We start from the raw sequence: 15,531 nt of genomic DNA on the forward strand, positions 1-15,531 counted from the left end.
AAGGATGTGGGCTGTAGGAATGTGCGTTACCGTGGACACGCCAGAGTGCGAGCGGTCGGGAACCTAGAGTCGTCCTCTCTCGCGGCCCCCTTCTCAATGGTCTGCTGGGAAATGTAGTCCCACGCCTTCACTCGCTAGTGGAGGGGGAGGACTTATGTCACTAGTGGGAATCAGTAGAAGTCTGGGCGCTCCAGGAATATCTAATGTCCGCCTCCCCATGTGGCGAGGACTTAATATTTTGGGGGCGGCTCCTAAAGGAAGGCAACAGTAATCAGCATTGTCGCGACAAGGGAGGCGTGGTTCTGGCCGAAAGCACCATCACACTGTTGTCCCTTGGAAAGCGTGTACACCGCACACCTGACGCTTGCTCCCCCAAACCTTAGGGAATCAGTATCTTTCAACTCTTGGGGGCTCCCGGGAAAAGGTTCTGAGGTCATGCAAAATCCCCGCCCCTCCTTGGGAAGTCACCACACCTCGGTTTTCACATCTGAAAAATGGGGACAATGATACCTACCTCGAAGCAGAGTTAGGAGTGTTAAGGCAAGTGCCCAGCTCAGGGCCTAACATGGGGCACGTATTGGTACTTATTTGTTCGAGGTCCTTTTTAGCTCAGATCTTTTGGGATCCCAGGAATCCATTATGCCGGAAGAAGTTAGATCCTGCGAGAAGAAAACTGGCGGGCTGGCTATCCCCACTTGAGCAGCGCTCTCCCCTCCCTTTGCCCTTCCTCAGCTTGGACCTCCAGCGTCCACTACCGAGCGCTGCTCCTAGGGGGCGCCCATTCTCCACTTGACTGAGGCCCTGCTTCAATCTGCGGTGGTGGCGCTGCGTACGGCCCAGCCTCCTCCCCAGCCAGGGTCGGAGGCATCCCCCTGAACACCTCAGCTGCCAGAGCAAAAGGAACTGCTCCCCACCTCTGGGCCTTCTTACCTGCCTTCCTGGCCTTCCTTCTCTACCTGGAGAACTACTCACTTTTGACCCCAAGGCTTCCAGCTCTCTCTGTGTTTAGAGGAGAGGGTTAGAGGGCCCTGTGAAAGACTCGATGGGTCTGGTTTTTCTGTCACAAGAAGTAAACTGCTGACCAGTATGGTGGGAAATCCTAAATTTGCAGGGACTGAACTGAGAGGCTCCTCTCTCACATTTATCAGTCAGCAAATCCTTGGCTGCCAAAGGATTGTCTCCTCTGTGTCCTCACTGTTTTAGCTTTGGCTTGCGTGGTTACTTCAGGAAAGCTTGGGAACTGTTCCCTCTGCCTGTTATGCCCTTCCCCTCCTCCTGTTCCACTTCTCCACCCGATTAATTATTCATCCTTCAGGTCTCTGTTTAAATGCCACTGTCCCAACAAAGCCTTCCTGTAATTCCCAGATGAGATTCACTTATTGACTCTTCCACTAGATTGTAAGTTTTATGAGGAGCCTACCTCACATATTAAGTGCTTTCAGCATCTCATTTGATCCTCATAAGAATCCCATGAGGTAGAATCCCAGTTTATAAATGAGAACTGGAGTGTAGAACGGATGAGTTGTGGAGTTAGGATTCAAACCCAGAGCCCATCTTCATAACTACTGAGTCATCCACAAACTGATCACACCCAGCCCATGTGTGTGTTTAGTTTGGCATAGCAGCAACAAATTTCTCATGCAAAAATGGATTTTCACTTTCATTTGAAATCCTGAAATCTAGCAACACTGAGTCTGCATTCCTCAAACAAGAAACAGCTGGAGCTAAGCAGCGGCTGCCCCTTTTGGATAAGATGTACTCACCAGTTCAATACAGTCCCTACCTAGATCGCTTCAGTTCTGACGTAAGCATTGTTGACTCCATTCCATTGACTGAGGCAACCAGAATAAGCCCACCAAGGGTCAAGACCGTTTCTTACACTGTATTGACTACCACAGTGCCAGGTGCTGTGCCTGCGTCCACAGCTGGGCGAGTAGGGGGAATGGCAGAGTGAGACTGCATATAAAGATACAGGAAAACTTTTACTTTTCACTTGATAACCTACTCTACAGTTTAAGATTCTTACGAAAGGCAAATATTATTTATATACTAAAAACATGAGTTGAAAATACTATAGCCCGGCTGGGTGTGGCTCAGTGGTTGGGCATCGACCTAGGATCCAGGAGATCGCGGTTCAATTCCCGGTCAGGGCACATGCCTGGGCTGCGGGCTCGGTCCCTAGTTGGGCACATGCACGAGGCAGCCGATCAATGACTCTCTCATCATTGGTGTTCCTATCTCTCTCTCTCCCTCTCCCTTCCTCCTCCAAAATCAATAAAGACATATTTTTAAAAGAAAAGAAAATACTATAATCCAGCCATGTTGACATTAAAATATAAAGATGATAGTCGGGTGGGGGATGGGTGGAAAGGTGAAGGGATTCAGAAGTACAAATTGGTTGTTACAGAATAGTCTTGGGAATGTAAAGTACGGCATAGGGAATACAGTGAATATTCTAATAACTAAGTACGGTGTCAGATGGGTATGAGGGTTATCGGGATGATCACGGTAAATTATATAATGTCTGATCACTGGAGTATACACCTGAAACTAATATAATGTATGTCAACTGTAATTGAAAAATAAAAAATAATTTTTAAAAAGACCATAGTCAGACCTTCTCAGACATAAGTGAACTCAGGGAATACAGCATCCATGAGCCCCTTTGCTTTTGTACAAAAATGTTCGTTTTCTGTCAACCTTAATTTTGCATTTTGTCTAAGAACCTTTGGAAGGACGGCTTAAGACCTCTGGCTAGTGGTTTCCTATGTGAGGGCCTGGGCTGTGGGGCACAGACCAGTTTCAGAAACAGGTGGGACCATTCAGGCTCTGGTGAGGAGCTGCTGAAAGGAATGGAGGGCCTGCCTGCTTTCAGATCTATCTGCAGCCTTGGAATGAGCACATTAAATTCAGGAGCTGGAGCACCCACTTGCCCTGTGGTTCCTTTTTAACTATGGCTGCTCTTCCTTCTCGATCTCTTCTGGATCTCTGTAGAAGTTTATAGCTTTTGTGTCAGCAGGGTCGGCTAGGTTCTCCTGCAGTAAGAAATAACACCCACGTTTTGGGTGGCTTGTAGCAACAAGGGTCTGTGTTGGTCAGTGAAGGAGGTCTGATCCTTCTAGTCACTCAGGGAGTAGGGTGGAGGGAAGAAGCTCGATATGAGCTGCTATGATCTCCATCCAATCACGGATGAATGGGGAAGGAGGACTTGGTGGAACGCTCACTGCTTTTTTAGCTTCTTCCCAGAAGTGACACATGACAGTTCTGCTCACATGGTATTGATGAGAATGTAAAGTGCTGCAGATACTGTGGAAGACAGTATGGTGGGTCCTCAATAAATTAAACATCAATTTAATGTGTAATTAGTTAATCAAGCACTTACCTAACTTCAAAGGGAGCAGAACACAGAACTCTCCACACGCCTGGAAGGAGAACTGGAATATTTGTGAGCAGCCCTAATGACAGGCACAGCTTCCTGTGGGTCCCAGGGGAAGTTAGTCCCACCACGAGAGGATTTTCTGGGCAAGCATCCACTGCAAGACACCGAGGGAACTCTTTTATTGTCACATGATATGGCAATATCCACATAAAGTGAACTGTGGTGCCGTAGCCCATTTGGCTCAGTGACTAGAGCATCGGCCCATGGACTGAAGGGTCCTGGGTTCGATTCCAGCCAAGGGCATGTACCTTGGTTGCAGGCTCGATCCCCGGCCCAGGATGGGGCATGTGCAGAAGGCAACCAATCGATGTGTCTCTCTCATATCAATGTTTCTCTCTCTCTCTCTCCCTCTCCCTTCCACTCTCTCTGAAAAGCAATGGAAAAAATATCCTCAGGTGAGGATTAAAAAAAAGTGAACTGTGGTGGGCAAGTGAATGAAAAATGCCACTGTGAGAGCTTGACGGTCAGCCCTGAGATCACCATCACAAAAAACAAGGCTCTCAAAAAGCTGTGTGGATCTCATTAGTGGAAGACGCCAGAAGTGAAATGCTCGGCAATGGCTGTGGCCGGCCGCAGGTGGCTGCGGAACATTCATAGGGCCCGTTGGCCGGTGGTCCTGGAGGATCTGATGTCAACAGTAGCCCAGTTTCTACTGGCAATCCATGTTGTCAGTAGAAATTCCTCCCTGAACCTCTTCAAATTTGTCACGTGAATAATATCACATTTCATTTTGTAGATGTACCCTTCATTTGGGAGCCAGGCAAAGGCGCTGGACATTGTGAAAGTTTCCCTTTTTAAGATGGTAAGTTATATATATAAATGTTTTTACCATAAGTAAAACTTCTAAAATTATTTTTTAAGTTTCTCATTATATGAATGTAGGAACTACAGACAAAATAGAATGGACTCCTCTAGGTAGAAAGGGCACGAGCCTTTCTTTAAATAGCTATTTGAAGATGAAAATCTAGCTATCCTAGATGAGACAAAATTAAAAAATTGTTGATTTAAGCAAAAAAGAGAGAGAGAGAGAATTTATTGACACAAACAACTGTGGTGATTTTGGGGGAGAGGGGGTGGGTGGAGGTGGAAGAGGGTATAGGGAAGATAAATGGTGATGGAAAGAAAGGAAAAAAAGGAAGAAATTGTTGGTTATCACTGAAAATATTTACATATCGATCTAAATAATTAAGGAAATGAAGGTTGCAGATAGAATACACTATAAATGTAAATGCTGTAACTATTAGTAAGCTAAAAATAGTAATATAACCGACAAAAATCTGGATATGGGGGAGAGTGAGAGGAATATTGGGAGTGAATTGGGAGTAGCTAATGTGGCAGGAAGTCAACTAGCCATATTTACTTATAAAACATGATTAATAATGAATCCATCCTCCATGTTTTTAAAAATCTTTTTCTTTTTAAGTTTTTAAAACCAAAATTTATTTCTATTTAAAAATGCTCAGGAGGCCCAGCGGGCGTGGCTCAGCTGCTGAGCACCGACCCAGGATCCAGGAGATCGCGGTTCGATTCCCGGTCAGGGCACACGCCCGGGTTGCGGGCTCGGTCCCCAGTCAGGGGCATGCAGGAGGCAGCCGATCAATGACTCTCTCATCATTGATGTTTCTATCTATCTCCCTCTCCCTTCCTCTCTCTGAAATCAATAAAGATTTTTTTTTTTTTAAATGCTCAGGAGACTTTAAAAAGACCCAAAGGCCCAAAGCTCTCCAGGTTTAACATAAGGTCCTTCTGAGGTGGTGTCTGTAGGTTTCTCCATCACTAAGGAGGCATCGACTTGAGCCTTGTTAACGAAACACCCCGATAATCCTTCTAGTTGGGTCGCGGTGATTTCCTCTGACTCCCGGGATCTTTCATAAATGGCCATCAGCTCATGAACGATGGAAATTGTGATACCAGAAACAATCTCGAAACGCCTGCAGATTCCACTTGAATATCCTTTCTGCATTGTTCTTCAAAACCGGTCCAATGATTATCAATTTGAGCAGTGGCGATCGTGCCATCTGGTACCAAATGCAGCTCTTTCAGAACAGAAACTAGCAAACACCCTTCAACACGAAACACCAAAATCTTTTTTTTCTTAACCTTAGAGGAATTTTATAGGAAATAGTGTCATTTGTAGTGAAATCTTTATCTGAAGTTCCACTGTTCTCTTAGTTTCACTTCCATTTCTTTTTCTCCTGTTAAACTTAAATAAAGGTAAATGTGATGTTTAAAAATTTTAAAAAATAGGACATATAGTATAAACTGATTGTTATAAGTTTTTTTCTATTTATTTACCTCTGAGATGACTGGACTGATGTTCACCAAATCCTAATACAGCAACAGCTGCTTCTGGGTGGTGAAATATAGCCGTTGGTTTTTTTCTTTTGTTTTTTTTTCTGGTTTGTTTGAATTTTTATAATGAATGAGTATCATTTTAACAAAAACAATAAAGTCATTAGTCTTTTATTATTTTAATCCTCACCCAAGGGAATTTTTTCCATTGCTTTCCAGAGAGAGTGGAAGGGGGGCAGGGGACGCTGACGAGGAGCTGAGGCTCGTGTCCTTGGCTGGGACTGAACCCGGGACCCTTCAGTCCGCAGGCCGACGCTCTAATCACTGGGCCAAACCGGCCAGGGCGCCTGCTCCCTCATGCTAAATGTCCCGTTGGTCACACCCTAAATTCCTAGTACACACGGTCTGGTTCTGTCCTTCTGTTCTGTTCCGTTGACCTGCCCGCCCAGTTGTCTCCCCCACAGCGCTTAGTTCAGCGCCGTTTAGGGGGCTTCCTCCTATCTGGGAGGGTCCCCCTAACTCATTAGACATTAGCGCGTCACTGCTTCGGGAAGTTCAGGTGACACAGTGGGAATCCAGTATGTGGTTGCGGACCGGAGGACAGCCCCGCTGGCTCTACCTCCGCTTTCTCCCAACCTGAAGGCCAAGCCCCCAGCTCCCCATCAGAGCCGCTCCTCCGGCCCCTTCCTCTGGCCCGCAGCCAGGCAGGCTGCCCAGGGGGCACCCGCAGCCCTTGGCTGGATTCCGGAGATTGCCAGGGCCCGGCTGCGACTAGGTTAGCACAAATGGGCAGCACACCGGCCCAGTGCTGTCTCCCACCTGGTCCTCGTGGTGTCCAACTGTGTGCCCCCAGCATGGGGACAGATGGTGGTGCGGATACTGGGACAGCAAAGGAGCTGCGCCTGGGGATGGCAGGGGACGGCTTGGACGCCGGAGCCAGCCCTGAGTTCCAGGCCTCTACAATTCATTCTCTGTGTGATGTTTCACGAGCCACCGAACCTCTCTGAGCCTCAGCTGTAAAAGTGGCGGTAAAACCATAAACCTACCTTCCAGGGTTGTTACGAGGATTAAACGAGATCGTGTCTATATATAAAGTGACTGATAACATACAGACTAAAAAACATGATTCTTTTCCCTCCTCTGCATCTCATCTGTGAAATGGGGGTGACAGCCCCTTGTCAGATAACCTTAGGGGCACCCAGGGCAATAAGGACGGTGGAAAGGACTCCCAGACTAGAAAGCGTCAAGTCCTAGAGACTGGAGATGGTGATAAAGGTAAAGAGTCCCAGCTCTGGAACTCGCATTCAGATCCTAGCACTTCTCCCTACTAGTTGTGTGACACTGAAGTAATCACTTAACCTCGCTGTGCCTCAACTTCCTCATCTGTACAGTGGGAAAACAGTGCCATCCACACTGTGGGATTCTGCAAAGGAAACCTGAGTTATTATCCAGAAACGGCCTAGAACAGTGCCAGGCCCCTCGTACGCCCCGGAGAATGCCAGTTTTGCTGCTGATGGAAAGGGCTGTGTGCCCCAGGAGGGCAGGTGCCTTCTCACTGCCCGCCTCAGAACAGTGCTGCAAAGCTGCGTGGAACAGAAGAATGCAGCGGGCTGTGCTCCTCGCCCCACGATCCCTGCCCTGGGTGCCCCTTCCCTGGTCGCTCGCTGTGCCCTCAGCCCGCCATCCCATCAAGAAGAGGCCCTGACGGGTGGTCCCTGAGACCGGGCGCTCCTCTCAGTAGACTAGACAGCCCGGTTGGGGCCCTTACGCCCCGCTTTCCTTCCTCCGTCCAACACTCACTGAGGCGCCTCCATTGCGCATGGTCTGCTGCTGGGGATGTGGAGGTGACAAGTCTCTGCCTCTTATCACATGAGGGAGAGAGACTAGAGACTGAGAACTACAGTGCAGGGCGATCAGTAGATGGACAAGGAGGGCAGAGGGGGCTGCGGGAGCCCAGAGAGGCAGAGGAGAGAGGGAAAACTTCCCCGAGGAGGTAAAACCCAAGCCGAAGTTTAGAAGGACTGTGTCAGGTAAGGGGGGAGCAGGAGCTCTTTTTACACAGGGAGAGTCCTGTGAGAAGGCCTGGTGCTGAGCAGGCACTGTAAGCAGGTTGGGCAGCCCTGGCCAGGTGGCTGCGTCGGTTGGAGGGTGATCCTGTGCACCAAAAGGTTGCAGGTTTGATTCCAGTAGGCAACCGATCAATGTTTCTCTCTCCCTTCCTCTCTCTCTAAAATCCATAAAAGCATATCCTCGGGTGAGAATTGAAAAGAAAAAAAAGCAGGTTGTGTAGCTGAGGCAGAAGGTGAGGGAAAGCGAGAAGTAGGCACGAGGGTGCACAGGGACTCGGGGTTGAAGGCCTCGAAGGCCAGGCTACAGAATGGGAACTTTCTCCTAAGGGCACTGGGGAGTCAAGGAAAGGTATGGGGGTGGCAGGAGGGGACAGGGCAACCCTTGCTCTTCCGTATCCTGTTATATCTCACCAAACATCAGTCTCTGCTGTCTGGTGTTCTGAAACCTGCTGAGCATGCTCCCACCTCAGGGCCTTTGCACGCACTGTTCTCTGACTGGAGAAGTGGTGATGAAGATTTGCAGGAGTGAAGGCACCTGGTGGTGGAGTCAGTGAAAGCCTGGGGGGTGGATATTAACCCGGTTTCCAGATGAGGAAGCAAACGGAGGCTCAGAGAGGTTAAGTAACTTGCCAAAGCTAGTGCCGAACAAAGGCAGGATTTGAACCCAAGTCTGCTGACTCCTAAGTTACTAGGATTCCTCAGGCATCAGCTTTTGGTGGGAACAAAATAGAGTTGGAGACAGGTGGGCTGGCAGAGCTAGTGACCTCTGCCAAGCCTGGTGCCTTGGACAAAGGGAGCTGGGCCTGGGATGGGGGCCAATTCCCCCAGCTGTGAAGGGGCACCTGGGATCCAGAGAGAGAAAGTGAAGCCCCTGCGAGAAGCAGGAGAGGGTGTGGCCGGGTGGGCGTGAGTCTGTCCGCCTGTGAATAGCACCCGATCGGGTATCTGCTTCCTCTTCCCTCCTCCCCTCTGCCCTCCTGTCCCCCTCGTCCACTACCTGGCCTGGCCTACGCCTCAGTGCGCCCAGTCAATGGGCCTATTCTAATCCCCTGACATCACCACCTGCCCAGTACAGGTCCTGTCTGGCAGCCCCCCACTTTAGAGACTCAATTTAAGATCCCTCACCTCAGAACCCATCTTTCCCTCAGCCTCTTTCTGCTTTCAGCTCACGGTTCAGGTCAGGGACACGCCAGATCCAGTCCCAAGTTGGGGAGCAGGAGTCTAGGATCTGTCCTGGCCTTGCTGTGTGACTCCGGGTAAGTAACCACTCCTCTCTGGACCTCAGGCTCCTTATCTAAGTCTCCTTGACCTCCAGCTAATCACATCAACCTATTTTGGCTTCTCTTCAGCACCTTACTGCTTTAGGAATTTTTTTTAATCAGTTCATATGCTTGTTGCTGGTCTCCCTCACTGAACTGTGTGCCCGGTTAGGAAGGGGCCTGGCCTGTCTAATTATTCACCCCAGTGCCAGCACTCAGTAGGGGCTCCATCGATATTCGCTGAGGGCATGTATACATGGCTGAATGAATGGATGTACCTCCTGCCTAAGCAGGAAGGGTATGGGCCTTCTCTCTCCACTCCAGCCCCGAACACTGGGGGAGGGGAGAGCAGTAATTCCAGCCTCCAACTGGATGGAAGCAGGGTAGGGGTCTGACTGACCCTCTGACTCAGCAGGTGGGGAGAGGCTGAGAAATGAACAATAACCCCTGATGAAGAGACTGGGAAAGCTCTGGAGAGGGATGAGAACCGGCACCTGTCTCCTCACCACGCCTCTGCTACAAGGCTTGGAGCGGGGAGGGCCCCAGATGCCTGCCTGTGTCTGTGTGCTGTGCCTGGGCAGAGGGCAGCACTGGCCCAAGAGCTGCCAGGATAACAAAGACCGAGATGTGGCTAGGTCCTGAGATGTGGCTAGGCCCGCTCCCTGACCCCCAGCTACATGTGTGTCTGTGTGCACACATGTGGCCATGGTATGTATATACCCATGTATGTTTGTGTCTGCTCTATGAATGCACCTCTGGCAAGGCCTCCAGCGTGGCTCTGCATTCACATATCTGTGCGCCTGTGTGGACACGTGTGGACTCATCTGTACATAGGCTCTCTCTGTGGAATGTGTGCAGGCCTGGCTGGCTGTATGTGATACGCATGTGTGTAGGCATGAAGTATCAGCTCCACGAGGGCAAGGGTTTTTGTCTGACTTGTTCTCTGCTCTATCCCAGCACCTCGAACAGGGACCAGCAGGCAGTAGGTGTCAATACATACTTGAATGAATGAACAGATGAAAGCGTGTGCACACGTCTGGTGTGTGCCCACGTGCCAACGTGTGTGTAGACGTGGGTTCGCTCCTATGTCTAGGAGTGCACCTGGGTGTGGGCGATTTTGCTCACAGGCCACCCCTCCTGTTCCTTTTCCAAACTCCTCGGGAGCCAGGGCCCAATGCCTGGGTCCCTGTGGGGTGGAGCAGGGGCCACTCCTCATGGGAAACTGGATCCCAGGACGTGCAGAGCTGCAGGGAACTGGCTGGCCCCTTTGTCCCCTATAATCCCTCCCTGCCCTTGGCCCCTCCCTCCCAGCAACGAGGGTTTAAGGTAGAGTTTGGGGGCTATAGAGAATAGGATGTCATCTCAGTGTGCCCTTCCCAGCCTGTTCCCTGCCTCTGGAGTCTCTGGAGTTTCTGTACCTCCCCCCCTCCCCTATGATTCCCTCCTTCCCTCTTGGGCGGCCCCAGGCCTCAGCCCCAGGTATAAAGCCATCTGAGGGACAGGAGGACAAGTACACCAGGACAACCCAGAGACTGCAGAGAGGAAGGAGCCAAGGAGAGAGCATGAACTGTTCTCTGGGTGAGTGAGGGGGATGGGGCCCAGGTCAAGATACCAAGAGGGGAGGGGACAGTGCCCCAGGCGCTCTGGCTCAGCTGTGCCTGACTGTCTCCATCTACTGAGAACCACCAAATCCTTACACGTGGAAGGCTTCATTCATTCATTCATTCATTCATTCAAGAAATAGTTATTGAGTGACTATTTTGTGCTAGGTAATACTCTAAGCACCTGAGGATCAAGCAAGGAACAGACAAAAATCTATGGTCTCATGGAGATTTCTTTCTGCACACAGACAATACATTTAATAAATAAGTAAACAGAATGCCAGTGTGATAGAAGATGAGTGCAATGATCCAAGTTTGTTGAATGAATGAATGAATGAATGAAAGAATGAAAGGGCCTTCACTTTCAGCCTTCCCTTCAGTTCTGAACCACTAGGAACTCAGGAAAGCAGAAAGGAGAGTGAAGGAGGCCATCCTGGTTTGCCTCTCACATCCATTGCTTTCAGCTGGCAACCTTCGGTAACTCTCCCGCCTCTGAGCCTCACACCGTTGGTGGGAACATAAACTGGGCCTGACCTTTGAGAGGACAATTTGGCGGCGTTTACTCAAATTTAAAATGAGCATGCCCTCCGTCCAGCCGGTGTGGCTCAGCGATTGAGCATCGACCTATGAACCAGGAGGTGACAGTTTGGTTCCCGGTCAGGGCACAGGCCCAGGCTGCGGGCTTGATCCCCAGAAGAGGGCGTGCAGGAGGCAGCCGATCAATGACTCTCTCATCACTGATATTTCTCTCTCTCTCCCTCTCCCTTCCTCTCTCTGAGATCAATAAAAACATTTTTTTTTAATTTAAAAAATAAATAAATAAAATGAGCACACCCTTCAGTCCAGATAGTCACACTTTCAACAGTGCCCACAGAGGCTGGGACAAAGATGTTCGTGGCAGCCTTCATTCACCCAGCAAATATTAAGCCCTGTGCTAGGTGCTGGGGAACCAGCAGTGAATGAACCAGGTGCGGTTTCCTCTTTCCTGGAGCCAACATTCTAGAGGAAGAGACAACAAGCACGCAGACAAAGAAATAAATGAGGTAATTGAAAATAGCAGGAGTCTGTAAAGACTATAACTCCAGGAGAGGGAGAGGCTTTTGATATATGAGTTGAGGCCCACAGGACAAGGAGGAGCCAGCCTCGGGAAGGTTCTGGGTGGTCCTGGCAGGCCTGAGGAAAAAGGCTGCAGAACAGAAAGGAGGCTGGTGCAGAGGGCAGGTCTTCTCGGCCACACCGAGGACTTGGCCTTTACTCCGTGTGAGGTGGGAGCCACAAGAGGGTTCAGGCAGAGGAGGGATCTAGTTGGACTTGAGGGGTTGCATGGGGGATGGGGGAGGCAAAAGTGGGAGCAGAGACCAGTGGGGAGGCCACTGTAATGGTCAGTGAGAGGGGCTGGTGGCTGGGATTCAGGTGGTAACAGCCAAAGGAGGGGAGAAGTGGTTAGATTCTGGATACATCTTTTAAAACTTTTTATTGCAAAGGACAAATATACAGAAAAGTGCACAAGTCATAAGTGTACAGCTCAATGAATTTTCACAAAGTGAATATAGCCCTGTCATGAGCGCACTAGGTTCAAGAAGCACAGACCTGTGCTCGCTACCTTTTAAGGACAGAAAAAACAGGATTTCCTGTGGGGCTGAGCATAGAGAGGAAGGAAGCCTCAAAGAGGACCCCCTGGCTTTGACCAGAGCAACTGGAAGAACAGAAATGCTCTTACCAGAGATGGGGGAAGACCAGGGGAGGGGGAATCTAGAGCTGAGCAGTGGATATTTCGAGTTTGAGATGCTTATTAATATCTAAGGGAAAATGTCAAGCAGCAAGTTGAATACATGGGTCTGGAGTTCAAGGGAATGTTCTGGGCTGGAATGTTCAGGGTGACTCTGCCCTGACCTGGATACATAAGACTGTTGTAGGCCACAAGGGCTATTTCCATTTGAACTGTCATGAGGACTAAATGAATCAGTAGTTGGGGTTGGGGACTGGTACTGACCTCTGATGTCTTCTGCCAGCCCCCCTCTGCCTGCTGGCGTTGTTGCTACCATCCCTTGGTCTGGGGGCCCCCATCTCGCCAGCTGAGTCCATCAGCCAAGCCTATAGCCTTGCCCTCTACATGCAGAAGAATACGTCAGTGCTCCTGCAGACTTATGTGACACCAGGCATGCGAGGGAATGAGGGGAGGGGACTCTGCCTTCCTGGCCCAGCTCTGGGTAGGGGAAACAGAGCAAGGCCAGGGGAAGGTTCCTCTATGGGCCTGAGGCTACAGGGGCTGTCAACTAGAGACACGCCCACACGAACACTGTCACTGATGGCTGGTGACCCATTCTTTCTCTCTCAGTCTCAGCTTCCTCATCTGCAAAATGGGTTGGTGATCCTGCCTTTGCTGACCTCTTGGGACTGTTTCAAGATTCAAAGGGAGCACGCAGAGGGAGGGGCTTTGCCGGGTCCTGATCATTTCCACAGGCACCTGGCTGTGTTGTTTATTTGATCTTTATGCCATGCTGGGCACTCTCTCCCATCATCTTATTGACCCCCCCGAAAGTTCTGAGACATGGAGTTATAACCCACTTTACAGATATGAAAACTGAGTCTGAGAGAGGGTGAATAGTTTGCTGGAGGTCACACAGCTAGTAACTGAAAGTGCCAGGATCTTAAACCAGGTCTATGACATTTGATGCCAACTCCCCCATCCCCCAACTATCTAGAAGTTCAAACAGGCAGCCTGTTGGCCAGGCCTGTTTTCTGGTTGGGCCACGCAGTGCTTGTTCAATTTCGAAAATAAATGCCTGTCTAAACCGGGCACAGGAATCCTATTGGCCAAAGCGCCTGCTCCCCCACCCCTGCCCATCTTAGTTTTGCTTTCTTCCCCAAGGTCATGATCTGCCTGGCCCGGGGACCTCAGGAGTTTGTGACTCTTCCACTGTCCTATGTTCCAGGCCCATGTGAAGTTACTAAATCTAGTTCCTAGTCCCATAGCTGCCACCATTCCCTGGGTAGCTTTGGGCACCCTGAGCCTGTTTCTCCACCTGTAAAATGGGGATGTAGGGCTAGGTGATGTATCAATGAGGGGATTTATCAGTGAGCACTGAGATTCTGTGGATTTAGGTTTGTGGAGGCAAGAACTTTAATGGAGAAGGCACTCAACTAAACTTAATAATATTAACAATTATTTATCAATTTTTATAATAAAATTAACAAACATAAACAACTAAGTGCTGTAAATAAAAAAGAAATATACGTACTGTAACTACATTGTCAATGACATATTTGGATCGAAAATATTATAATAAATAATTAACATAACCTGTGTTCATGATATTAATATAAATATTTATTAACGGTGGCTTATCATGCTCTTATTGTATGCCAGGTGCTGTCCTAGGGGCTTTATCATCTCACAATAATACTGACACATGGGGATTATTGAAGCCGTGATTCAAAGTTACACAACTTGCACATGGAGGGAGCTAAACTGGAACTCAGTAGAGCCCAGGCCCTGTGCTAGGACCTCCCACCGACTCTCTGAGGGGTAGTGGATGGCAACTCCCCCTGGGAAGATGCTGGTCTCACAGAAGGCAGATGTGAAATCACACGGAGCCTCGGGTACCCCTTTGGTCCCCGCACTTCTGTCTCTGTCCCTCATGCAGCTCCAGTACCAGGGCAGCCCTTCTAGTGACCCTGGCTTCTCAGCCCATGAGCTCCAGCTCAGCAGCCTGCCGCCTGCTGCCATCTCCTTCAAGACCTGGCATGCCTTGGATGATGGGGAGCGGCTGGGCCATGCCCAAGGGGCCTTCCTGGCCTTGACCCAGCACCTCCAGCTCGTGGGGGACGACCAGAGCTACCCGAACCCTGGCAGTCCTGTCCTGCTGGCTCAGCTCAGGGCTGCGAGACTCAGGGCCCAAGGCCTGCTGGGCAACGTGGCTGCCATCATGACTGCCCTGGGCCTGCCCATCCCCTCTGAAGAGGACACTCTCGGGCTTGTCACCTCTGGGGCCTCAGCCTTCGAGAGAAGATGTCGAGGCTATGTAGTGACCCGGGAACATGGCCAGTGGACAGACCGAGCTGTGAGGGACTTGGCTCTGCTCAAGGCCAAACACCCTGGGCAGAGGAGGCAGGACTTCCTGTCAGAGGCTGCACCACTTCTGTCACAGCGGACTCTTCCTGCCTTGCTTCTTGGCTGGACAGGAGGCACATCTTGTCCAGCAGACAGGGATTGTGTGCCCTGTACTGGGACTGTTTCCTGGGAACCAGATCTCAAGTCCCGTTGCCTGGGCCTTCCTGCCTGGGGCCTGGGCCTCCCTTCCAGCTCTGGGTGGGACTCCAAGGAGATGTTTCAGGAGTCACCAGTCCAGTGGTCCTGGCTGCCCACCTCCTGGCTGCAGAGAAATACCTCTCTGAAGAGGCCTCAGTTCCCACTCTACTGGGAAGGACAGATGGTCTCCTTCCTGGGCTCTCCCTGAGAACTCCCCCCTCCTGTGACTCTGGGAAGGCCCAGGGGCTGCCTTCGTGTCCTTGCCCCACTTCCTGTGTGAAGATGTGGGCTTTGCGCTGCCCACAGGCCTCTCTTCTCTTTGCCGGCGTTCATTTCCTCCCCTAGTCGACTTTTCTGACTGTGGCCAGCTGCGGCTTCCCATCTTAAGGGGCTTCACTTCCCGATCAATGGAAGTTCAATTCTTAAACTAAGGAGTCAGGTCCCGTCTGTTCCCTGCTCTGGGCTGACAGGTGGCGCCCCTGACCCGGGCTCTGGGGAACCTCCTAGGGTACTGTGGCTTTTGAGTATGTCTGGGGGACCAGGCTATACCCCAAGGATCCTATTCTCCTCAAAGGTGTCTCCCCATTTTCAACAACTGTATATACTGGTAACTTTAGTG

At 50.2% G+C, this 15,531-nt stretch overlaps 1 protein-coding gene across 1 annotated transcript; it reads left to right on the top strand.

The window, feature by feature from the left end:
• Window positions 1-12,662: 12,662 nt before the first annotated feature.
• Window positions 12,663-15,123, top strand: LOC308554468 (cardiotrophin-2-like; the record flags this gene model as incomplete). Its single annotated transcript, XM_081131706.1, has 2 exons — window positions 12,663-12,809; window positions 14,308-15,123. Coding segments are annotated over 2 exons (960 nt in total), but the record flags the coding sequence as incomplete, so codon positions are not given.
• Between the last annotated feature and the right edge of the window lie 408 nt (window positions 15,124-15,531).

The sequence above is a fragment of the Miniopterus schreibersii genome, assembly GCF_964146895.1.
Source record: "Miniopterus schreibersii genome assembly, chromosome: 3".
Lineage (NCBI taxonomy): Eukaryota > Metazoa > Chordata > Mammalia > Chiroptera > Miniopteridae > Miniopterus > Miniopterus schreibersii.